We start from the raw sequence: 26891 nt of genomic DNA on the forward strand, positions 1-26891 counted from the left end.
CTTCCTCATCCAGTTGTGACAATCAAAAATGTCTCTAGACATTGTTAAATGTCCCCTGAGGGGCTAAGCTGTCCTGGTTGAGAACCACTGACATGGCCATATGACTTTGGCCAATCAAATGTGAACAGAAGTAGTAGTCAGCCTTCAAAAGACATGCCTGAGTTATCCTATCTCTTCTCTTGCCATTTACAGACATATGTAGGGATGGAGCCTTTGTTGGCCTAAACCCTAAGAGATGACAATGAGCAGTGCTCCCAGTTTATCTGTGATAGACGTATAATTTATGCAGAAAATGCACCCGTTGTTTTAAGCTACTGATACTTGGGAGTTGGTTGTCACTGCACATGGCCTAGCTTGGCCTGACTAATACATCATGCAAAGACTTATTCTACCTGTGGACATTCCATGCTTTCTCATTTGTAGTCTCAAATCACTTTAACACCTACCTCTTTTAGCGACTATTAGTGTAATGTGTTCCGATCTTCTAGATCAGTGGTCCTCAATGGAATAAGTACTGCTCTTTAAGGCATGTTGTGGAAATTAGTGGGAGAAGCTTTGGTAGACGGGGGCCAGAGATGCCCTCCTGCGATGTGAGGGACTTTGAAGAATTACCTTACATCCCACAATACTTTCAGTTGCCCCAGAAATTAATGAAGGAGGAAACATATAATTAGTCTAGAACCCAACTCCATCCTAATTTGTACTCAGTTTTTCAGAAATGAAATGTCTTAATTGAAGTTGTTTTGTTTGGAACTTTATCAAGTTGCCAAAACAACACACCTGCCTTGGAAAGTTTGAATTTGTAGCTGTCATTTTTATGATGATTCTACATAGAAGTGCCATTTTTATTATACTTTTAAAATTTGATATGCCTGAGCGTTTTTATTAAAATACATAATTTATATATTAATATTTTTCTCCTTTGTATGATAATCAGGGCACTGTTAATTAAAAAAAACTTTTTTTTTAAAAACGTGTAAGTGGGTTAGAATTGTTTTAAGATCTCTAATGGGCGATACAAATTATTTGTTACAAAAATGGCATGTTTATCTCAGAGTTGAGAACTATTTTCTGATTATGTGCTACTTTTTTGTGTGTCTAGTGATTTGCATATGGTAGATACAGTGTTTGTTGAATTGGTCAATTTATGATTCCCAAATTGCTTCTATGTATGTATACTGTTGCATTTAATTAGCATAGTGCCTCTGTAAAGTTGGCAAGGCAGATATTGTTCCCATTTCATAGATGAGAATTGAAAGTGATGTTAACTCAATCATGCTGCTGCTAGAGATTTAATTAGAACATGTAATTTTATTTATACCAGTCTAGGGCCCTTGTCTACTATCATTACATACCACTCCTTAAAAATATTATAATCTAGAGCTATTTAATATAGGAAACATCTGTATACTCTTGCTGATACTATTTTTTATATAAGTAACTTTTAAATAATGTTTTAAGCACTTGTGGTCATAGGGATGCAACAAATCAAACACATGGAAAAGCTATGTTTCTTTAAGAAAGCAAGAATATTTTCATTAGGTTTCAAAGAAATAAGCAATTAATACAGTTTCTGAGATATCATAAGGCCCAAAGATAGCTTAAATTTTAGAAGTGATAACATCTCATGGTGAGATTGTGGTGAAATATAGTCAAACACTTTAATTACATAAGAAATTGGTACAAATCTTTTGGAAGTTAGTATCAGAAAATGAGTTCAACAACAAGGTATTCGTAGTCTTCAAAATTTGTTGCAAGGAAATACCACAGAATAAAAAGCTATAGTCGGGCCTGCCCAGTGGCTCAGGCGGGTGGAGGTCTGTGCTCCTAACTCCGAAGGCTGCCAGTTCGATTCCCACATGGGCCAATGGGCTCTCAACCACAAGGTTGCCAGTTCGATTCCTCGACTCCCGCAAGGGATGGTGGGCTGCGCCCCCTGCAACTAGCAACGGCAACTGGACCTGGAGCTGAGGTGCGCCCTCCACAACTAAGACTGAAAGGACAACAGCTTGACTTGGAAAAAAGGCCTGGATATACACACTTTTCCCAAAAAAGTCTTGTTCCCCTTCCCCAATAAAATCTTTAAAAAAAAGCTATAGTCAATCACAAACTTTTGCCTGGTATATGTCAGGAACTGCTGGGTGCTGGAAATTTTTAAGATGAGAAAGGGTTTCTGTTTTATCGAACTTCTAGATTTGTGGCAACAGAGTGAGAGACAAATACATAATCAAATAATTAGTATAATGTGTTGAGTTGTAATTCAGGTGTGTTTTAAATTTGAGGGAGGGATCAAGTAATATACTAGGGAACACGCAGTAAACAGACCAGGGAAGTAATTCTCCAGGATTGGCGGGGGAGAAGACAGTGTATTAGGGAATAGTCTTGGAGAAAGTGAGACATTTAAACGGCACTTGAAAAATGACTAGTACTTACCAAGTGGATAAAATGGAGCTGAATGTTTTAGGTAAAAGAAATAGCATGAGAAAGAATCTGAAAGCACACACAAAAATGCATTCATTTGATAATAAGGAGCACTTACGAGTATATGACCTAGGAATTGGGTATATAATGATGAATAAGACAAGTACAAGCCCCGTTTCATAGAGCTTTCAGTCTAGAAATTAAAATTGTTATGAGTTAGCGTTCAGAGATTTCAAACTGGTGGTACCGTTGTTGGGCCAGATTTGAGTTGAAGGTGTGTCTTGTTTGGCATACACAGTGGTTTCTCTCTCCACTCTTCTTCCTCCTCTTGCCCAACAAGTAAATTGCCAGTACTTACAAATGAGATTTCACATACAGATAGGCATTGAAGGCATGGCAGGCGCCTAGCATACTCAGCTTGCACTTCCACCAGAAGCGAGTGGTGGCTGCCCACTTAGGGGAGCAAGCACCTGTACTCCTCCGTACTTTTCTTTACACCTGGCACGTTTTACTCATATAAAATTTGCTTGGCTCCTACATGTCTTTGAGTTTGAGTTGTGAGTCCTTAGGTGAGTGGTTTACTTTAGTTTCTGCTCTCCTAAATTTTCTTTGACAAATTTTAATAGGAGAAAGTGCAGAAAAATGCATAATGCATTTTAGGAAAATATATTTTTAAACCAAAATAAACGTTTTAGTATTCAGACAATAGCTACTTTTTACTGAACGTTAGGTGTTAGGCACTTCACACTAGGTTTTCTCATGTGAGCCTCTATATTCTCCTTTTAATCCAGGTTCAGAGAGTTTAAGTAACTTAGTTTGTCAAACTACTTAGTGTCAAACTACTTAGTGGGATTCTAATTCAGATCTCTGACTCAGAATACCCCCATGCAGGTATTCTTTGGTTATCCAGAAAGTGTACCTTCAACATGTATTTATTGAACGTGGGCACATGTATTCAAAGATACAAGAAAAACTGCTTCTTCTCTGCATGGGGCTTATAATAGTTGACAAGACAGGCATTTATGTAAAACAGGTAACAATAGAGGGGAGCACGTGGTAAATACCAGGTGATTGATAGGAATTCTGAGGAGGCCCCAAACTGCCGTGCAGCTGTGTCAGGGAGAATAGAAAGGAGGATGCTGATAGAAATGACTAAGGTAAAGAATCATGTAACTTTGTGAGACAGTGTGGAGGTAGTGAAAGAGACGTAGGTCAAAGTAGGGTTACCCAGCTTTCCGATGCTGGGTAATGGAATGGAATTAACGCTTTGAAGTAAAGGTTATCAGAAGAGAATAGGTTTTCATATATACTGATGAGTTAGTTTTACTTATTTTATTTATTTAGTGGGGGGCAGATTTTTAAAGATTCATGTAAATAGCAAAAGAAAATAAAAGCAAAATAAACATGGAATGCAACACCGTCAACAAGCAAATAAAAACAACCCAGCATACAAAGTACAGCCTCCACTCCTGCTTTGTTATTTATTCTTAGGTTGATGGCCTTTCCTTAGTCCGTGTGGGATCTTTTTTTTCCCCCCTTGTGTGGGCGTAGGTTTTCAGTAATCTTGGGTGGAATTGTTAAGAGTGCAATTGCTGGGTCATGAGGTAACTCTATGTTTAACATTTTGAGGAATTGTCAGACAACTTTCTAAAAGTGGCTGCACCATTTTGCAATCCCACCGGCAATATATGAGGGTTTCGTTTTCTCCACTTCCTCGCCAATACTTACTGTCTTCCTTTTGATATATCCAACCTAGTGGGTGTGAAATGGTATCTCCTTGTGGTTTTGATTTGCATTTCCCTAATGGCTAATGATATTGAGCATTTTTTATATGCTCTATTGGCCATTCTCCTTTGCCCATTTAACAATTGTTATTCATCTTGTTATTGTTGTCAGCAGTCTCGTTTAACACAGATGGGTGTTAACTGATAAACAGCATTTGGTACTAGGTGATGGTGAATTTTTCATGTGTATTAGTGATAAATTTTTAGGTTTAACTAGTTGTTAATCAAGAATATTTTAAAGTCCTGGTCTTCATAAGTATTCCTTTTAGATCGAAAGTCATAAGATTTTACTTTGGGTGACTAAAACAGTCAAGAAGACTTGACTGAGCATGCCTCTATAATAATGAGAAGGCCTAACTTTAATATTTTTGGAATGTCAGAAATAGCAACATTTTAATTAAGTCATTAAAAATCTAAGCAACCACATTTTCATTATGTGCATTGAGTCTGAGTTAACTGGAACAATTCTATCTTTTCCCAAGTAATTGAATCTACTTTGTAAAGTGTATTCTAATATCTGTGTCTCTCTTTTTTTTTTTTTTTTTTTTTTTAGGTTATCCTGAATACCACATGTCTAACAGTTTTCCTTGCAACGTTAGCCAGTGTTTTTCACTGCCTCCAAAAAATCAAAATTGCTCTGGAAATTGGAGACATATTTGATTTAAAAGAAACAACTTTAACAAATGGACAATATGTCTATTACGAATACACCAACAAGTAATGATGCCTGTCTGAGCATTGTACATAGTTTGATGTGCCATAGACAAGGGGGAGAGAGTGAAACATTTGCAAAAAGAGCAATTGAAAGTTTGGTAAAGAAGCTGAAGGAGAAAAAAGATGAATTGGATTCTTTAATAACAGCTATAACTACAAATGGAGCTCATCCTAGCAAATGTGTTACCATACAGAGAACGTTGGATGGAAGGCTTCAGGTTAGTCTTGTACTAGAGATTTTTAATACCTTCTGTAGTGGCAAATTAAAATAAGTCTTGTTTTCTCAAGTTATTTGGGGATAATTTAACCCTTCCTCCATCTCTTTAGATACTATATATCCTATACTGATAACACTTGATGGGAATATATGGAACTATGTCTTCCATATAATAAAGATATAGCTTAAGAATTTTTAATGTTCTGACAGAAAAAAGTTGAATATAGAAAATTTTGAACATAAAAATAAGTAGAAGAAAACTCATACCTTTAGCACTTTGGTATTCATCCTTGTTGTCTTTTTTTCCTTTTTGGTGTTATATGCACATTTTAAAAACTGAGTTATACTTAGCTCTTTTGTAATTTAGAAATCTGATATTGTATGTTTGGTATTGTTATATGAAAAACAATGTAGAAGAATTCAAGCATATCTTTAAAACTAAAACTTGAGTTAATTTACAAATCCCCCCGCCCCCCACTCCGGTTCAAGCCGTTGTTTCTCAGTCTAGTTGTGTAGGACACAGCTCCCTGGCCCATGCTGGTATTATGAGCCTTGTCCTCCCTCCGGCTGGGGCAGTCGGTCGCCAGTCGGCCAGTTGGCTGCTCACAGCAGCTCACGGCAGCTCTCACTGGCTGCAGGCCGCTCATGCTGGCCGCTGGCCGCTCATGGTAGCCCACCATGGCAGCCCGCGGCAACACGGCAGCCCAGCACCAGGGAGAGCCATTGTTCACAGTCATAGCTGTAGAGAGCTCAGCTCACTGACTCATGTGGGACTTGAACCAGCAACCTCGGTGTTAGGAGCATGGCGATCCAACCACCTGAGTCACCAGGCCCGCCCACAAATTTTCTTTACCTGTTATTTTGACTGGTCACATTTTTCATGTAGAACTACATAATAAGTGCCTGTTTTTAATATTTTTATAAAAAACATAAGAATCTTATATCGTTAGATTTAAAACTCTTATTTCTAGATTTTAGGCATAGTTTCTACAACAAACTTCTGCTTTTTTGCATCTTTAAAACCCAAGCACGGGCCTTGAAATCATACCTGAGCTCACTGCTTTATGACTATGGCCAAGTAAGTTATTTTGAGCATTAGTTTTTCTCATTTATGAAATGGGAATTATAATACTGACTTTGTAGAATTGTAAGGATTAAATGAGAGCACGTATAAAGTGCCATGCATAATGTGGGCTGAATAACCGATGCTCAGTAAATGGTCGTTTATTTTTCCTAGGTGGCTGGTCGGAAAGGATTTCCTCATGTGATCTATGCCCGTCTCTGGAGGTGGCCTGATCTTCACAAAAATGAACTAAAACATGTTAAATATTGTCAGTATGCATTTGATTTAAAATGTGATAGTGTCTGTGTAAATCCATATCACTATGAACGAGTTGTATCACCTGGAATTGGTAAGTAGACTTTGCTTTTATCTTAGAAGCACAAAGGGAAAAGATCTCAATACTATTTAAATTTTAAGTTAAATTATAAATTTGGAGATGGCCCAGGACTTTCAACTAAGGTTAAAAAATCGGACATTTTTAATGAAATATAAATATTTGTATTTGAACTTTGCAACAAACTTTTATTTTGATTGTTAAAACTAAGTATATATGGTTGTTATTTTGACCATTCAGAATATTGTTTTTGAAAAATAAGATGGAAAGCACGATAGAATTGAATACTTCATATGTTGTCAGATAGCTTTTATAGTGCTGTTCTTGAAATGATTCATGAAGTTTTGAATCTGGCTTATATTTACATTCTGTAATTTTAAGTATAATGGATAATATTTTCATGGTAATGATTAATGTTTCATTTTCTTTTCTCCTTTAAAAAAATTAAGATCTCTCAGGATTAACACTGCAGAGTAATGGTAGGTAATCTGTTTCTTGTAACTTTCTTTGTTTTCTTTCATCCTCTCCCCTCCATTTTTTATTGACTTAGAATTAATTTGTGTGGATGCTGGTAATATTTATGAGAAAAAAACTTACTGCTTTGGAAATGTAGATTTTCGGGAATGGGCATGCATCGGCATTTAAAACTGGATTTAAATAGGCTATTGGCTTTCATGATTTGAACTGCTATTTATGAACTAGTTTTAAAAATACGATAGGAAAACATAAAACATACAGAGGAAGAATATTTTTTGAATTGGTTAAAACTGTTTATTTTGGAAGAAAATCTCACAGAGCTAGTTTAAGTGGGTATAAGTAAATACCTGTAATGTTTGGTAATGGGGAATCATATATAACATCTTTTAAAAATACCAGTATGCTGATCTTTATTCATTTCAACCAAACTTATTTTTATGAATGACAATTTTAAAAATGATTTAAAACTACATATATATATATATTTAAATATTTTTTCAGTCTTGTTACATTTTGAGTAAATAAAACAAGGCTACTTTATAGTATATGCTGATCACAGATAACCTAGTCCCATTTTAAAAAGGAGACAGTGTTTTGAGGTGGGGAAATGAAACAGATAGGTGTGTGTGTGTGTGTGTGTGTGTGTGTGTGTGTGGTGTTATTTTTTTGGTTTGTTTTTTACTGTTTTATTTGAGAACAGAAATCTGTTAAAACTTTAGCTATGTTGCTTACAACATGTTAATGAACTCAGAATTCTGTAGGAACACTGATAAAGAGCCACTATCATCTTAGAAAGTTGTGCCATTGTTCTGGAGGGAAATTAGTGGCTCAGCACCTCTTTTGTTGCGGAATCTTAGCAGTGGGTCAGAAATATAATCTGACCTTAAACAGAATTTAGGAAGAGCATGAAAGTCTGCTTGTTTTCATTCTCCACTTTTCTTTCATGTCACTAATGATAGAGGAAGACTTTAGTGCCTTTTGGTACTTGTTAATGGTTAGTAGGTTTCTGAGAACAGTGGGTTGGTAATGGAAGCTGTTGTGATGGTCTGGGAAGGGTAGTTTTAAGACTGGGTAGAGCTCTTTTGCTACAGACATTGAATGATATGTCACTTCCCATCTTCACCATTCTCCATCCGTGCTTTTGGAGAATTAAAGCATTTAGCTCAAAGGGTGTTAGGGGTTGAGAGACTGTAGTGATGGTTATATCCGAATCTCCCTAGGAGGGTGGTTGTGAGGGGATCCAATTGTGAAGATTCATACTCCTACCCTCTCCTGAAATACTGCCGTTATTGAGTACCTTTTATTGATGGGATTGTATGTGTTCATGGCCTCTTTTTAGTGGCCCTAGGGCTGTCTTCAGCCTGTAGATCCCTCTGCTGGTGGTTATATAAAGAGCAGCTTCAAAGGCTTATGTCCTTAGAAAACAACAGGTGTTTCTCATAGCTCCTTCTAGATTTGGACAAAAAAAGAATACAATGCTAGGTAACTGAAAGTTAAAAAAAAAAAAGGGATAATTCCTTCATTTGTGGTCTCATCCAGCCTGTCTCGTTTCTTTTATGAAACTTTCCATGACCACAGTGACCTGTGTATTCATTTTAACAAATATTTAATGAGCATGTATTGCCTGGTACTGTGTTAGGTTCCAGGGACAATAGGAGAAATAAGGTGCATTTTCTCCCCTTAGGGAGTTCATAGTCTACTAGAGGGGAGAGAAGGTAAATGAGACAGTGACAGTATCATCAGACAAGTGCTGTGGCCTGCCTGCTCGTGCTGATGAAGGGCTCAGACCCAGGATGAGCCCAGTGGCTTCACTTTTCTGTTTACTATACATTCCTTACCTCTCATTGAACATTTTCTAATCACTATGTACATGTATAAAACCACTCTAAAAATATGGTTAAATCGTAATAGCTAATACTAAGTACTCGTTTTGTATCAGGTACTGAGCTAACTGATTTACGAGTATTGTGTCATCATTCTTATAATACCTGTGCATGGTAGGTGGCATTATCCACACCTTATCAGATGAGAGACTGGTGCCTGGAGAGGTAAGGAACTTGCCCAGGATCAGGCAGCTAGGATGAGCTGGAGTAGGTGTGCTCACTCGTAGATATTTAAACAATACAAAAATATTATGAAAGGCTGTAAGCTCCATGGGGCAGAAACCTTTCTCTTGTTTATTGATGTGTCCCAAGTGCTAGAACAGTATCTGGAACATAGGTGCTCAATAAATATTTTTTCAGTGAATGAATTTGTTGAATGCTAGTCCATAAAGAGAAATACTAAATAGTTTGGTGTCTGTTTTTCTGGACTTTAAAAATATATACTATATGTTTTTTTAATTTTATTTTTTTGAATAGGCAATACATGGTCCATAAATCAAAATACTATAAAAAGGTATACAGTGAAAAGAAGTGCTCCCACCCCTGCCCCCATTCCCCCCTACCTCAGGTAATCACTTTTATTAGTTTCTGGTGTTTCCTTCCAGGGTTTCTTTATGCAAAAATACATGTATTATTTCCCTCCTTTTCTTACACAAAAAGCATATTGTGCACTTTTCTGGACCTTGCTTTTTTACTTAACGGTATGTGATTTTTAAAACATGCATATGATCATAGTGTATAATAGTGTTTTGTAACCTACTTTTTTTCTCTTGGCGAAAATATACTGCAGACATCTATCCTTGTTGATACCTACAGTTTTACCTAAGAAACATATGTTTTAAGTTAAATCAATAATAACATGTTTTAAGTTATTTGATTAAAGAGACCTGGAGAATGGTAGTAACCCCAAACTTACATTTGGGAAAGTTTAGCCAATGTATTAGGGAAGAAAAAGTTACGAAGCATGCTTCTTTAAAAGCAGAATTTAGTTGTTATGATGGCACATGAATCCAGAGAATCAGCTGAAAAGCAGAAGCAAAGAGTATCAGTTTGACTGGTTCTATCCTCAAATCACTAGCTTTCTCCTAAGCGTTAGCAATGTCAATGTCTTCGTAAAAAGAGCCTGGTCATTTATAACAACAAAAAGTAAGATGTCAAGGAATCAAATAGAAATGTCAGGATCTATCTGAAGACAATTCTAGAATTTTGTTGGAGTATAATTTTTTTTAAAAAAGATTGAATAAATACAGTCATACCCACTTTATGTCCCAAATGATTATTTCTTTGCATTTTTATAATTTGGCCAACATTAGTGATAAGTGGTTGGAGTCAGTTTTTTTACTGACATACAATGATGTGTTAAGCATCTTTTTGGTTACCTTTTTGTTTTCATAGAATTTTCTAAAGAGAAACTCTTTGGAATGGAATTTATTGGTCTTAAAAACATCAATGTCTTCATGACTTTTGATGCATGAAAATGCCCTTTAAGAGATTGTACACAGAAATTTGAACAATGGATTATTCTTACCATTTTGAAATATTCTCATTTTAATAAAAAAAATAGCCATACAACTAATTGGTATTTATGTGTAAGAGTTTTTCAAAAATTGACATAGGGAAAGATAAGGAGCACTCATGCTGATTCTTAATGGAAAGGAGAATGTCTTTTTATGGACTATTAATTAATTACTCTAATAGAGAACCTAGTATTAGAGTTCAATGGATTGTAAAATTCTGGGGTAGTGTTAGTTCAGAAGCAGTAAAGGGTTACTAGCTAAAGATAAAAAGCAAACCCCAAAACAACAGCCCAAAATCAAATTTGGAGATTCTGGATAGTGAACAATTGACCTTACAAATGTAATTTCAGTTTTCTTTTTTCCTCACAACAAAGCCAACTATTCCCTGGTTTGTTCAAGGAAAGGTGTTATGTTGTATCAGTCTAGCTTTGCTTAGTAAGGTGTAACCACGTAAGTAAATGATACTGGTTACTGAGTTATTTTCACACCACATACTTATCAAACATCATTATTTGGATTGGGTTTCTAGAAGGAAATTTGAGTTTGACTTACCATTTAGGATTTTTCTGTCTTGTTCTAACCCTTTAGGGGATATTCAGTACACTTCACTTTCAAAGATTATGTTATTTAACAATAATTCTAGGTCCTGGAATTGGATAGCTATTCGATCCCACTCATACTTCTATAGGGTGTGGAATTAGCAAAAAGATAGAGCTAAGTACTCAATCTCAATTTGGTCCTCTCATCTAGAAGAACATTTTCCCCAGCCATTTTGTTTTCATCTACCTCAGGTTGTATATTTAAGGTGATTATTACTTCTAGGTTAATCAGGCAACTAAGGAATACCTCTTCAGGACCATTGCTGGAAGTTGTTGGAATATAGTCTAGCTTCAAATTTCAAGGAGTCAGTCAGATTGATTGATGAAATACATCTGATGCCACTATCTGTAAATGGCTTTTGCTGATAAAATAGAATGCTTTTAAAAACTGAAAAAATTCTGAGTTAGAGTTATTTACACTATGGTTGATTTTAGGTGTTGTTATATTATAAGATTTTCTTTCTGGGAATAGAAGCTTATACGATTTTAAAATATGTTTAATTTTTTGTGTAGCTCCACCAAGTATGTTGGTGAAGGATGAATATGTTCATGACTTTGAGGGACAGCCATCGTTATCCACTGAAGGGCATTCAATTCAAACCATCCAGCATCCACCAAGTAATCGTGCGTCCACGGAGACATACAGCACCCCAGCTCTGTTAGCTCCATCGGAGTCTAACGCTACCAGCACCACCAACTTTCCCAACATTCCTGTGGCTTCCACAAGTGAGTGGTAGAATCAGATGTAGTCAGCAGGTAGAATTTTCCTAACCATTGAATATTTATATATAGTCACTTGGAAGAAAACTCCAAGTAAGTGAAAATTAAAAGTACTATGGTATCTTTTTCATAGGTAAATAAGTATTGGGTTGGTCTGGAAAACATGGTGTGTATAGTTTAAATGTTTTTATATTCGTGTGCAGTCACTTGGAATTTAAGTAATGACTTTGATTATAATATTGATATAAATTAGTAGAATAATTTGTACTTTATCTCCTATTACATGCAGAAGTAAAAAGGCTTTTGAGCTTTCAGATACATTTTAGAGAAATATTTAAGTAGTTAACAAGTAGTTTTAAACTAAGATATTTAGTAAAAACGTCTGTTAATGGAATTGTGAGCTTTCCTTTAATAAGGGTTTTTATTTTGGTTTATCTGGCAGAATATTATTTTATAACAGTCATCTCAGTTTCCCATTGTGCAAACTTAGAAGAAGGGATCTTGATAGACTTTTTTATAACATATACCTCAAGATAGACATCAAGTTCTAAATAAAGCTAAATTCTACATATCTAACTCTATGTATTTTTTTTAAATAAGAAATCTATTTCAAAAAGGTTTTTCCCATGATAGAGGTGCCACCATCCCTGCCACAGGGCTGTTAGGTTCAGCTTTTCTTGGGGCCTGATCAAGGCAGTAATGTCCTGGTTCTGTTAATACTGGTATTTATTTTCACAGTCGCCAAAGGTTGGACAGTTTGCTGCTAAGTTGATTTTTTTTTTTTTTTAGTCACAGAGCAGAGTCTTGGACTGTGGATGGTGTTATTTGCACCTGATTGCTAAGGAGATTGTATCTAAGCCCCTCCCCCATCAGCACAAGAATGCTGATATATCTAGACTGATACTTGTTAGCTGCAACCAAAGGGAGAATTATTCTGTTTGCTTAATAGCAGATCAGATTCAATATAGAAATTTGATCTTTGGAATAAATGGAGGACACTGATTTATATAATTGGCATTTTCAAGTAAAGTATACCAACTTTCCCCCCCTTTAATTCATTTCACCTCTTCAAAGCAGTATCTTTTGGATTTGCTACGTGAGATGACAGTCTCACCGTAGAGACTCAGATATAGTCTCTAAGTGAAAATACGTGAGCATTGTCTCATATTCTAGGTGGGTCAGGTAGGTTAAGCCCTACTTTAGAACCTGGTCTCTTAACCACTTGTTGCCTCTGTTATCTGTCTGTACTTTATTTACCAATTTGGGAATACAGTTGACAAAGTAGGTAGTAATGGAGGATAAAAGAAGGCACATTACAACAGATTTGTGCTAGGAGCACAACTACTTACCTCTGTTGATATTATCTGGAAGTTGAATTTGCGTGCTATTGTCGATGCTGGTAAAGTGACTTCACTTTAACTGTTCTGTTCCCTGGGGCCCAGTCCTATGAAGACCAGAAAAAGCAGCACGAGTGCAATGCAGATAATTGTGTCTTGGCAATTGTTGGATATATTTTCATAATCGAATAGTAATTACTGTAGGTTTTAGAATTTGTTGCAAAATGTTTCTTCCATTAGATCTCAAAGAGTATTGATTAAATTAAAAGAAAGAAAAGAAATTTGATTAAAATAGAGGAACTGGAAGATTATTTTACATGAGTTGATTTAATTGTTTCATCTTATATACTTGGAATTGTGTAATAGAAATATTCAATACCGATAACTGCAGTGGACTACTTTATTTAGTTTATGTTCATTTGGTACCTGAATGTCTTCTAGGTTTCTTTCTAAATATAACTTAAAATGATTTAATTTCTCCCATATAGTGACAGTTTTTGTAAGTTAGCTAAGAGTATGTAGCATGTTCAGTTGTTTAAAGTAAGAGCAAAAATGTAATTATCATTTAAAGGTAACTTGCAAAAATGTTGGGATGAGTAGGACGGGCCGTTACTATAAACATTTTCTTGAGAAATAAATAATTTGGAGAGTATTGAAATATTCTCTTTAGCGTTTAATTTTACAGTCTGAGCCTTAAGGAAATGTAATTTGTAGAGAGGAGAAAAATGTTTCTCTTCTTTAATACTTTGAGAAGTGGTCATTTACTCTCTTCTCTCTCATTATACTCCCATTTAGATGAGAAAAGATTGAGGTGATGCCAGTGACAACAATTATGAAATTTTAGTGCTTTCCAAATGAGATAAACAATTGACAGTTAATGCTTACTTGAAGAAATCACGCTTTTTCCACTTAAGGGGGGGGACCTTAAAAGTGTAGGTCAGTAAGCAATATCATAGGATGGTTTTGAATCGAATAGTAGCCAGAAGAAGCTTAGTTCTCCTGATATATTTCATATAGACAGGGCAACTAATTTCCTATAAATCCAGGAGTATGATAGTGTTCATGGAAGGAGGTGATTCTTTGTTTTTAAAAGTACATGAAAAAATTTCAAAGTAGACTGATAATCTGATGTGTGTGTATATACATATATATATACACACACACATATGTGTGTTTTTTACTAGCAAATGCTATATGACTGGACAGTGGAGCTTGACATTTTTTTTTAACTTCTTCGCCTTACCCATCACATTCCATTTACAATATTTGCCTGCTCTGCTTTTCTTTTATCAAACCCTAGCATTCTGTCATTACCAGTACCAGTGCTGATAATAATGAACTTTCCAGTTTTGAACATTTTCTTGATCGTGGACTTTTGGAGTCGTAATCAGAAAGGTCCAGAGCTGGATGGAGTGGCCAGGGTTGAGCTGATGTGCTTCTGAAGTTATTATGATGGACTAGACATATAGTGGGATTTTGCTGGCATTTGAAGAATATTGTAAAGAAACAGGCCATGAAAATTAGCTAGACATGACTTAAGATAGAAGAATTTGTACTTCGTCAGTTTATGTTTTGCTTTTGTAGAGGACTTCAGGGTTTTCCATTTGATGGGCCATGAATGAGTTCCACTTTTTGTCCATCCTTATAGTTGTGGATGTCAGATATCATTTGGTCCTTCATTTACTGTATAAAACCATGGGGTTGCATCTGTAAATGTACCGTGTTAATGTCTTCTTGTTCCTCTAGGTCAGCCTGCCACTATATTGGCGGGCAGCCATAGTGAAGGATTGTTGCAGATAGCTTCAGGGCCTCAGCCAGGACAGCAGCAGAATGGATTTACTGGTCAGCCAGCTACTTACCATCATAGTATGTACATGCTTTTTAAAATCTTTTAAGTCGTTGAGAAAAAACAGGCAGACTTTATAAAAGCAAATTAATCCATGTGGGCCTTAATTTTTAGACAGCACTACCACCTGGACTGGAAGTAGGACCGCACCATACACACCTAATTTGCCTCACCACCAAAACGGCCATCTTCAGCACCACCCGCCTATGCCGCCCCATCCCGGACATTACTGTAAGCTCTTGTTTTTGTTGTAAGGTCCTTTTTGAGGACTTTATTTATTTATTTTTTCTATTTTTTGAAAATGGTTTCACATCTTTTATTCATCTTATAATTTAGTTTTATTAAATGATTAGAGCTTTTCAGTATTTTTTGTAAATAATATTATTTATTTTTTATGATTATGTTGTCATACCTTTGTTTTAGAGGAGTGATGTTTACTAAATACATTTATTTCTCTGTTGCTAATGTTTCATTAACACCACATTGATTTCCATTCATTTGTTTGTTTGCCTTGTATATGTTCTTCGATCTCATGTGTATCTGTATATCCACTCTAAGTAGATTGAAACCCCTTGAGTGTCAAGATCTCAAGGTTTCCCTCACCCTAGTATTCAGCATACCGTAGACTCTCAGGTGTTGAATCTGTCATTCCTCTGCGCAGGCTTGATTGGGAGGGATGCCCTGCTGACTAACCGTAGCTTGTAGTTTCAGGCAGAGTAGGAACATTGTCCATTTGGCTTAGTAAAATCAAGAGTGTAAATCTTTCATACATGTTAGATCCTTTTTCCTCCAAAATAAGATTAATAGTACCACAGAAAACTTGGAAAATACAGAAAAGTGTAAATAAGAAAATAAAATTTATCCAGAATCCCACTACCCAAAGATACCCACTTGTAATATTTTGTTGTATTTTCCTTGCAGTCATATAAATGGGTATATGTAAATTTGGGGGGGAAGGGGTCATACTGTCTATATATATTGTTATATCCTGTTTTGTTGTTGTTGTTATGTTACTGTTTTTCCATGTCTTAAGAGAATATACTTTTTAATGGCTGCCTTAGTGGCTAAGGGTGCTAAGTTTGGACCCTTAACTGGCTGCATGACCATTGGCAAGTTATTTAACCTCCCTAAACCTTAAGGGTGATGATAGTTGTATCTATCTCAAAGGATGTTTTAAGAGGTAAATGTAATAATTCTTGTGAGATGTTTAGCACAATGTCTTAACACATAATAATCTCTCCAGTATGTTAGCTACCGTTATATTATGGAAATATCATTAACTTAATTAACCATAAACACTTGTTTTTAAAATGGTCCTAACAATTTGAATTATTATTATGTATTGTATTATAATTTGTACTGTATTACATGTTACATGAATGTATTTTTAGTTCACAATAAATTTTGCATGTACAACTATTGTAAATTGTTTAACAGCACTAGGCACATAGCACTAAAATGTTAGTTATTAAATATCCATAAAAGTAATTCAAGACTATTGGCTTATTATAATTATAAAGTAATCTAAGCTAAGCTTTTAAATTGTTAGACATTGCATAAGCTTGATTGAAACAACTCTTAAGGTGTGATAGTTGTATTTAAGTAAGGTTTGTTGAAGGTTTTAGTATTGGTGAACTTTTAATAAATAAAAATGGGATTTTTATTGTCTTTTCTTTAGGGCCAGTTCACAATGAGCTTGCATTCCAGCCTCCCATTTCTAATCATCCTGGTAAGTGTATTTCAAAATTGATTCTCTGTATTTAGATTTCCTTTGTGGTAATAGAAACACACACACACACACACACACACACACACACGTTTTACTATAATTATGGAGTAACTTAAATTTTCATATAAGTATAATACTCATTATGGCATTAGTTAATCAATAGTTTATGAGTAGCAATATAGTCACGCATAAAATGTCTCTATTTGATTCTTTTTAACTGTCCCCGAAGGAAAAGACAAGCACTGTGTTTTTAGCTAACATATAAAGTACCAAAATGCCGGTTTTAGCATTGACTACATAAATATGCAGCAGAAGAAAACTAGGTTTCAAAATAGGACTGCTGTAAAACTGTAGCTTGAAAAGCCAGGGAAGAATCTGAAGTGGATGCTAAAAAGAAATAGAATTCCCTGTATCTGTCTTAGAAGATGGAATCAGGAATCTCCAGTTAACTGAATTTAGAAACTGATTGACTTATTTTCAAGAGTAAATAGCTAAGTAGATTTTCTCAATTCAGTTTGACTATAACTTTTTAAACTATAGAAGTAATAAAACAAAATTTGGAAATAAGAGAATATACCAAACCTTCTTAGTATAAACATAGAATTTTGATTTGTTTTCCTTTCCTCTGTCCCTTAATATCTTTTTCTCAGCTTAGAAAGATCCAAATATATAATTTCAACTCATCTTAATTTTCCCCCAATTAAAAAAATGTTTTATAATAAAGAATTTCAAACATATGTCAAATACGAGAATAGTATAGGAATCCCGTCCCCCAACACCCAATTGTGCTTATCCCTCGATTTCAGCTGTTAACAACTAACACTAATTTTTTTTCATTCATACCCTCACCTACTTTTCATTCATACCATCACCTATTATTTTGAAGGAAATCCTATGTAATCATTTTATATGTAAATATTTCAATATATATTTTCAATAAAGATTTTTATAAAAATGTAACTGTAGTAACCATAATGAATAAGTTAAAAGATAACTTACAGTTCCTCAAATAGATCTACATAATTTTCTTAAACAGTGTTCTGTTATTTATGTTGGTTCCAATTTTTCTTCTGGCTGTTAAATATTGAGAGTAAGATCTTTATGCTTGTAACTCTTCTTATATTTCAATTTAAGAGATTTAAAGAATTTCTGGATCAAAAGGCCAAATTGCTTTACAGTGATCACATTAAAGTATTAGAGCCAGTTTCACCATGCTCACCAGCAGTAGATGTGATGGTTTAATAAACTTTGTGCGATTTAGGAGGTAAATAATATTTGTTTTGATTAGGAGAAAGATTCTGCTGGTTGGGCAGAAACATTTTTTAAACATATAAATTATGTATATGTTTAAATTATCATCTTTAATGGATTTTCTGTGTGTTATTGTTCATAATTGTTGTGGTTTTAAACATTTTTGTTGGTCAAGGGGTCTTGCCTTTTTATAAACATTTTAATTGAGAAATGTAATACACAGAAAAGTACATGAGATCTAATGAATAAATTAAAGCCAACATCTGTGTAACCACTACCCAGATTGAAAACTGAAACAGTGCAGCACTCCAGCAAACCCTCCAACTGCGTGCATTTTGTCTCAGAAACTTTCCCTCTCGTCTCCCCAGAGATAACCATTCTCCTGCTTTTTATGGATATTATTTGTTTGCTCTTTGAAAATGATGAATTATCCCTGAACAATCCAGTGTAGTAGTTTGGTGTTACTTGTATTTGAAATTATGTAACTGAAATCATTGTATCAGAGTCTTAATTTTGTTTGTGAATAAATACATTGTGATAAGAGGTGAAGAATCTAGAGTCTTAAGAATAAAAAATTTTGCTGGTTTTGAGGCAGCATCATTGAGAGTCAGTAGCGGCCGCTGGTAACTTGCAGGGGTCTCCGAATTCATGTGGTTTAGTGGAAGGTGATCTGCAGGAATGAGAGTAATTAGGGCTCTGAAGAAAGACCTACCGTGGGTGGAATGGTGGAGTGGGGTTGGGAGTGGTGGCATTTAGCTAGTGATTTGGACTCAGTTTTGGATTCAGCAATTGCTTTTAGCCTCTTGATAGATTTACCTCGTTCTTACGACAGAACTGATGTTGAGGCCTAACAGCTCCTGATAGTTAGGGAATAACATTAACTAGTTCTGAGGATATGCCTCTGTATCACCTGCACTGGCATTAAAACCTCTGTCTGAATAGGATGGGAAGGGACTTGATGGCGAGGACGATCCTGAAAGGTCTCTGTGCAGCTGGTTGTGGGAGGGGATCAGCTCTGTGGATACACCTTAAATGGACTCAGCTGGTTGGAACCTAGATGGCTATGAACTCTTTGGCTGTGAATACTAATGGGCTCCAGAGCAGTTTTAGATCACAACTGTTCATTTTTCCTCTTGTACCGTTAAAAGAAGATTGTAACTGATCTTTCTATTGAGAGAGCTTCCAGTCATAGTACCCCCCTCCCTACTACGTATTAAACCTCTACTGATCCTCAGTATTTCTTTGAAACTTTGAGTCTAGTTGTTATTTCTCTGCTGAATTACTTGCATAGATTCCCCTACTCATTGCTTGGGATAAAGTCCAAATTCCGTAGCTGGGAAGAAGGCAGTCTTTGATCCTGGTCTCTGCATACTTCCCTAGTCTCATCTCTTTTCTTTAACCGTCTTGAGCTGCTTACCCAAGCTTGCTTGGCTGTATCATCCCTCTATGCTTTTTTTTTGGCACATGCTGTTCTTCTCCTTATATGTCTTGTACTCTGTATATTCATCAAATTAAATCTGTTGTTCTGCAACAAATTACTCCCAAAACGTAACAGGTTAAAACAGCAATAATTTATCTTACTTTGTTTCTGTGGGTCAGGAATCTGGGATTGGCTTAGCTGGTTTGCTCTGGCTGAGAGTCTCATGAGGTTGCAGTCAAGTTGTTGGCTTGAGCTGCCATCATCTGAAAGCTTTTCTGGGGCTGGAGGATTTACTCTTACCGTGTTTACCCGAAAATTAAGACCTAGCCGGAAAATCAGTTCTAATGCATCTTTCGGAACAAAAATTAATATAAGACCTAGTCTTATTTTACTGTAATGTAAGAGAAGAGAAGAGAAGAGAAGAGAAGGGAAGAGAATATTATAGAATACCAGGTCTTATATTAATTTTTGCTCCAAAAGATGCATTAGAGCTGATTGTCCAGCTAGGTCTTATTTTTGGGGAAACATGGTAGAGTGGTTTATAACATACCTGGCAAGTTAGTATTGTTGTTGGCAACTCCAGTTTTTCTCTGTGGGGACCTCTGTAGAGCTTCTTAAGTATCTTCACATGACAGCTAGCTTCTTCCAGAGTAAGTGAGCAAGAGAAAGCAAGACAGAGCCTCTGGGTCTTTTAAGACTTAGCCTCAAAAGTTGTTACATCATTTCTGTAAGATTCTGTTTTATAGGGAGAGGACTATACAAGGATGTGAATATTGGAAGGTGAGAATCATTGGGGGCCAACTTGATGTCCATACCACACATCCCTACTCCTAAATGTGGCAAACTCTTAGGATCCAGCTCAAGTACAACACTATTGGGAAGCCTTTCATAATCCCGTGTGTCCCCTGCTATCTAGTACTTCCTAATCCTGTTACTTAGTTATTAGTTTACATATCTGCTGTTTTATTTCATGAATAAGTAGAAAAGAAACCAAAGTGAAATTATCTGTATTAGTTATGTATGGTTAATGCAGCCCCTTGAGGTGTAATTAAGAAATGCTAAAATATTTAATCACAAACTTAGGACCATTTAGGAAATATGCATATACATCTGAATATACAAAATATTTTAAATGATTAAAAAAATCATCAATAATGTAGTGAATCTACTTTGAGAAATTATTTTTGAAGATAGTTACATAAATGTTTTGGGAAATATAGGTGACATAAATTGTAGAAAATGAAAATAATTAACACTGGTCATTGTCTTGGTGTTAAAGATTTCAGATAGACCACATGCTTGGTAATTTCTGGGCTTTGACTCTGATAATTAAGTTGAAAAAACATTTTTGGAAAAGGTTAACATTTCATTTCTTTTTTTATGGGCGAACTCTGTTTTTGCTTTTTCTTAAAGCCAAGATATATTCATATAATTAAATGCTGATTGCAAATTAAGTGAAGAGTTTCCTCATTGTCTTTGAGGTTGTTTTGGTAATTCACAAATGGATTCAAAATCCACAAATTTCCAAACTCAGATTGTGTTCTAGTACTTTGGAACTATCCACCATCCAAGAAAATATCTTTATGTGTTCATATAAGATTCTTACAGGAAAAAAGGAGATTCTCAGAGGGCATCTCATCCAGGTCTAAAAATAAAAAGAATAAGTCATAGTGTCTCAAGTGCTTAATGCAAATATTCAACTTTTAAAAAAGAACCAAATTAAAAATTTTTTTTGAATGACTTTATTTCAGAAACTGAAGGTAATAATGCCTTGGAGACTTATATTTTCCATTATAATTGAACAACATTTATTTGCTAAAACTAGGCTTTATAATACATTTCCCATTACAAAACACTTTTAGCTAAGTTCTTATATTGTAAAAAAAATTTCTTGTTGTTAACTCAGTCTTTTAAAACCTTTGGCCAGTGAAGAGCAGCCAATGCACTTCATGAGACCAGCTCAACTTCATTAATTTAGGAACAAGAAACTAAAAATACCAATGTCAGCAAGCATATAACAATCCTACTCCCTTTCAAATGATTTGGGGTATTAGGAAAGCTCTCTCTGAACTGAATACTTTTGTCCCGCTGTTGATGCTAGTTTTGAGAAGGTGCAGGCTTGTTACTTATATGGCATTTGGTCCTTGGAGCAAAAGAGCAAAGAGAGATCCAGAAAGACTTAATGAATTTCTATTATCTTTTCCTGTTTTAAAAATAAGAATGTTCCCTCTTGGCTGGTTAGCAAATTTAGAGTGCAATAGAAAAGTTTTTCACATGGTATTTTGTATCCCAACACTGCCAAATTCTCTCGATCCCCCTCTAGCCCGCTCTGTCCTCACAGATATTATAGTAATTTCTTCCTCTTCTTTCCTAGGCCATTTTAATAGCCTCTTAATAGATGGTGATTTTTCATCCCTGGTCTGTGGGGAAACTCTGATGCCAGTTTCTTTTTATCCGCAAGTCTCTTAAAACTCTTCTTCCCAGTGCTAGCAGGTCATCTCATTCTAACTCTATTCAGAGATACAGCTTTATGTAACCATCGTTGTTGTATGGTGTCTGAAATATTAGGCAAACAAAAAAGCCCTTGGAGACTTGGAAATAATATTATAAAATGAGGTTTAAATGCAGTTGCAGCAGTTGCAATTCATGATGATAAAGTACATTTAGCTTATTTAAACATTGAGATTATACAACTCCTTTTTTCTTCCTGAATTGACTCATGGAAAAAAGGTTGCTCTTCATGGAACTTTACTTTCGGATAGTGTTCTTCATTGTGAACTGAACTAACTAGGAAATGCATGTACTTGGACCTCATTTTTTCACTCAGCATTGTAAACGTCCCTGGCTCAAGGGCGTTGTTTGTAACAGAATTTACTGTTTGGACTGATTGTGTAAAGACCTCTTTTTTTTTTTTTTTTTTTAAATTAGTTTCAGGTACACAAGACAAAGTAATACTTAGACATTTATCATTTATATCCCTCGCACTGTGTGAACGCCCCTCCCCCCATCCGCTATCCCTCTGACATCGCACAGAGCCATTACATTTCCACTGTCTCTATTCCTAATGCTGTACTCCGCTTCTTGTAAGTATATACATACATATATATACATATATATATATAAAATTATAGTTGACATTCATTACTGTTCAGCTTCAGCTTCAGGTGTACAGTGCAGTGATCAGGCATCTACATCATCCCCAAGGTGGTCTCCAAAATGAGACAAGTGTCCATTGGATACCCTACAAAATATTTACATTATTGATTACATTCCCCAAATTAATTTTCAAAACCCTGTGGCAATCTTGTGGTTACCGACTGTTTTCTAATCCCCTCACCTTGCCCCTTATCCCCACCCCCCCCGCCCATCTAGCAACCCTCAGTTTTTCCTCTGTCTCCAAAACTGTTTCTGATTAGTTCATTCACTTATTCTTTTCTTTAGATTCCACATATAAGTGAGATCATACGGTATTTGTCTTTCTCTGTCTGGCTTATTTCACTTAACACAATGTTCTCTAGGTCTATCCATGTTGTTGCAAATGGTAAGATTTCTTTCTTCTTTATGGCTGTGTAATACTCCATTGTATAAATGTACCACAGTTTCTTAATCCAGTCATCTACCGATGGGCATTTCAGTTGTTTCCATGTCTTGGCTATTGTGGTAAAGACCTCTTTTGAGTGCTCTTACTGGTTTTTGCTGCCAAAACATTGGGTAATTGATACCTTGTCCTAGATAACCTCTTTAGTTTAGCTTCAGTCAGTATACCTACCAGTTGTTTGCTGAAGCTTTTTCATAGTATTATGTAATATCTTTAATAAAGAATTTTACTATAAGGAATAACTTCATAAATATTTCAAAACTGGCTTTTTAATAAGGCACTTTAGTATATCACTAATTTTCATGTTTTAATGATCAAAAACATTTAAAGGAATGTTTGTATTCATGATTTGTTGATTTGATCTGTGTGGCAAAACATTTGGAATTTTAAGTTTCTGAATCACCGAATCTTCATGGTCTGTTTTATTCTTTGTTGGAAAGGACTTTCTTCCTTGACAAAATTTTGAAAATCAATTAGATACACAGACTTTACAAGGGTTTTAAAAAATGTATTTTAAGCATTAATCAATCATACTTCATTTTAAGATTCTTTGGGGGTTTGAAAAGAATATTTTTTGTCATTCTAACTGTCCTTTGAGGTTGTTGAAAGTTTTATTGTTTCGAATTCCAGTTCAGCCAAAGTTCATAAATGGCACACTAAAGATGCAGATAAATAATTTATTGGCAGAAAACTTTACAAACCAAATCAAGTTGTACCTCCTTTTCTCCCAGTCATTTAAAATTATTTTAAATCACTTATTGTTCAAATGAATACATTAAATACATTTTCAAAGTTAAAATTGTAGTAGTTAACATTAATTGACTTCACTAAAAATAGAGATGGAACAAATGACCTTTCACTCAAGAGACAATTGAGAATTCCTACTCACAGCAACTGGGTAGTTGGAGTGTAATTAACCTTGACTCGGGTCTGTATGATTCTCTTACTTATGCCCTTTCTCTCAATTAGGGATCTAGAAAACATGCTATGGATTGATGTTTTCAAGAATACTTCCCTGGAATATGTTTTAGAGTCAGTGTGCTTTAAAACAATGAAAGTTCAGACTACATAGAAAATATGTGCAGTCAAATGAAACATCATGGTAAAATAATTTATTTTAGGTTCTGATTACTTCTTTAAATTTTCAGTTGACTGGGTCCTTTGAGGTAAGAACCAAATTCTGGGTTTTAAAAATGACTCGAGTTTCAAGAATGCTAGGGACTGAAATGAAAAATAGAAGACATGAAAATACCTCCTTTCTAATGCATCGCCATTTTAATCATATTTTTTTGGGTGCTTTTCAGAAGCCTCTCCTGTCCCTTCACTCTTTCTTTTAGGAAAAGCTTTTGTCTTACAGAGTGACATTCACTCCCGTTTTTCTCCCATAGCTCCTGAGTATTGGTGTTCCATCGCTTACTTTGAAATGGATGTTCAAGTAGGAGAGACATTTAAGGTTCCTTCAAGCTGCCCCATTGTTACTGTTGATGGATACGTGGACCCTTCTGGAGGAGATCGCTTCTGCTTGGGTCAACTGTCCAATGTCCACAGGACAGAAGCCATTGAGAGAGCAAGGTATTGATTGTATAGTTAGTTATTTTAAAAATTGAACATAGTACATTGTCTTTTATTCAGTTACATTTTTCAATGTAGATTATGTAAGTTTTTGTCTGTGTTAGAAGAATAAAAGTCATCTTGAAAATTCAGAATTTGTAAACATTCCGTTTTAATTGTAGATGTTTGTTATTTAAAATATGATAAAAGATGGCCTTTTTTAAAGTTCATGATGTTTCTGTGTTTTGAATAGTAACTAGACCTTTTGGAATCCAATTTTAAAACTAGTTTTTGTTCCCTCTGATCATATATTAGTTTTACAAATCTATTGAAAGGAAATAATATAAAATGAAGACAAGTTTCTGCGAATGTTATTTATAATACTGGAAAACTTATAATAAAAGGGATTAAATGAATTTCAATAAACTTTCCTTTTTATGTAGTCATTAAAATGTTAAAAAGTTTATATAACCAAATGTAAATGCCTAAGATGAAATATTATAGGAAAACATACACAATTCTAGGTACTGTGTAATCTCTTTAAGAAAATGTGTGTGTGTGTGTGTAAGTAAATACATCATCTTGGCTCTATCACTAGGTGTATGACTTTGGCAAATAACCTACTCGCTAAGCTAGTGCTGTCTAATAGAATTTTCTGTGATTTTTTATATTTGTGTTGTCCGGTATTGTAGTCACCAGCCACATGTAGCTGTTGAGCACTTAAAGTATGGCCATGTGATTAACTGAATTTTTAAATTATTATTTTTAATTTAAATAGCCACTTGTAGCTAGTGGCTATTGATTTGGACAGTGTAGCTATAAGCCATAGTTTCATCATTTATAAAATGGGAATAATAGTATTTAGCTCATTGAATTGTGAGTGTTCAGTGAGAATTCGTGTTACATGTTCCTGACACATAGTAAGCATTATGCATATATGCTCATCATTATTATATATGAATAAGATATTAAAAAAAGAAGGAAATACATAAAAATGTTAACAATGGCTGTCTTTTGGTTATGGTGCTATGTGAAAGTCCTTTCTTTACTCTTTTTAATTTTTCAAAATTGGGTATGCTGTATAATCTGAACCAATACCTATTTTTAAATGTTTCCCCAAATGAAATAGAATTCCCTTTTTCTTCCTAAGGTTGCATATAGGCAAAGGTGTGCAGTTAGAATGTAAAGGGGAAGGTGACGTCTGGGTCAGGTGCCTTAGCGACCACGCGGTCTTTGTGCAGAGTTACTACTTGGACAGAGAGGCTGGGCGCGCACCGGGAGACGCCGTGCACAAGATCTACCCAAGTGCTTATATAAAGGTGAGCGGGACCTTTAGTCACGTTCTGGTCCTGGAAAGCTCTTTTTGTTGTTTGAAGAATTGAGATGGAAGTGAGAGGAGTAGAAAAATGTCTTTTTATGGATTAAATATCGGAAATCATGTTTATGTATAAAACATGTTTCCTGGGAGCATTTATTGATATGACCAGTTATCTAGTTTTGTGGTTGCAGTCGTGCCCTATTAGCAGATTTATTAAATGTTTTAGAGTAATACACAGGCTCTTCAAAAATATTGAGTGACACCCCCAAACTTACATTCCTGTGTTACAAAATGTGTAAAATTTTGGAATTTCATCTTAGCAATCTTCAGGATTTTATGGAAGGGAATTCTAAAATGAATAACTTTTCAAATTAAGAACCTGAGCAATGAAAAATTCTTCAACACCAGATTTTTTTAAGGTTAGTTATTTTGCGCATTAAATGAGTTTTATTTACTACATCATTTTACAAGTTAAGGCTAAGGTACTTTTCATTAATTATAACATTCAACTCATTTTAATTTTAGTTAAAACATACAGTGTTTGAAAGAGAAAGATAGTTTAATTGGATAGCCTAAATATATTTTTAATTTCGGATTTTTCACAGTCATCCTAAACGTCTTTATTTTTAGCTATTGTAAATTACTGGAATTAACTGTACTTCATTACTTATTCCCAAGAAATTGCTTAGCATACAAATAATATAGCCAAATAGTGTCTAGAAAAATATAAATACTTGATTGCCTCAAAATAACAAACCCAGTATCTCATTTTCAGTCATCACTACAGGTCAGTTAAAAGGTAAAGGATCTTTTTAAACAATGAAACGTTCAAATACATCAAGTATAGAGAAAATAATAACTCCCATGTATCCATCATCCAGCTTTAACAGTTGTCAGCATTTTACCAATCTTTAATGTGTTTCTTCCTCTACATTTTTTCCTGTAGTAATTACAGCCAATTCCAAACATTATAGTATTTCACTCATAAAATACTCTAGTATGAATCTCCAATTTATAAATACTCTGAAAAACATTCGCAATGCTGTTTATCGCACCTAATAAAATAGCAGTAATTCCTTGTTAAAAGTTTTGACAATAGAGGACCATTTATA

At 34.9% G+C, this 26891-nt stretch overlaps 1 protein-coding gene across 6 annotated transcripts in view; it reads left to right on the forward strand.

Moving 5' to 3' along the window:
- Nucleotides 1-26891, forward strand: part of SMAD4 (SMAD family member 4) — a 50127-nt gene that overhangs the window by 9156 nt on the left and 14080 nt on the right. For 4 of the 6 annotated variants that reach the window (XR_012498748.2, XM_074339963.2, XM_088797996.1 and 1 more), the window contains exons 2-10: nucleotides 4759-5137; nucleotides 6374-6548; nucleotides 6983-7012; nucleotides 11523-11735; nucleotides 14813-14932; nucleotides 15027-15143; nucleotides 16591-16641; nucleotides 24299-24482; nucleotides 25612-25780. Coding sequence is in view for 5 of the 6 variants with exons in the window: in XM_074339963.2 (XP_074196064.1) it covers nucleotides 4889-5137; nucleotides 6374-6548; nucleotides 6983-7012; nucleotides 11523-11735; nucleotides 14813-14932; nucleotides 15027-15143; nucleotides 16591-16641; nucleotides 24299-24482; nucleotides 25612-25780 (1308 nt within the window). In the remaining variant the exon portion in view is untranslated. Of the gene's footprint in view, nucleotides 1-4758; nucleotides 5138-6373; nucleotides 6549-6982; nucleotides 7013-11522; nucleotides 11736-14812; nucleotides 14933-15026; nucleotides 15144-16590; nucleotides 16642-24298; nucleotides 24490-25611; nucleotides 25781-26891 lie in introns of those variants that run through there. The other 2 variants (XM_088797998.1, XM_074339965.2) reach the window with 2 other exon arrangements.

The sequence above is a fragment of the Rhinolophus sinicus genome, chromosome 4 (genome assembly GCF_057876585.1).
Source record: "Rhinolophus sinicus isolate RSI-liver-muscle chromosome 4, RSI-T2T, whole genome shotgun sequence".
NCBI lineage: Eukaryota > Metazoa > Chordata > Mammalia > Chiroptera > Rhinolophidae > Rhinolophus > Rhinolophus sinicus.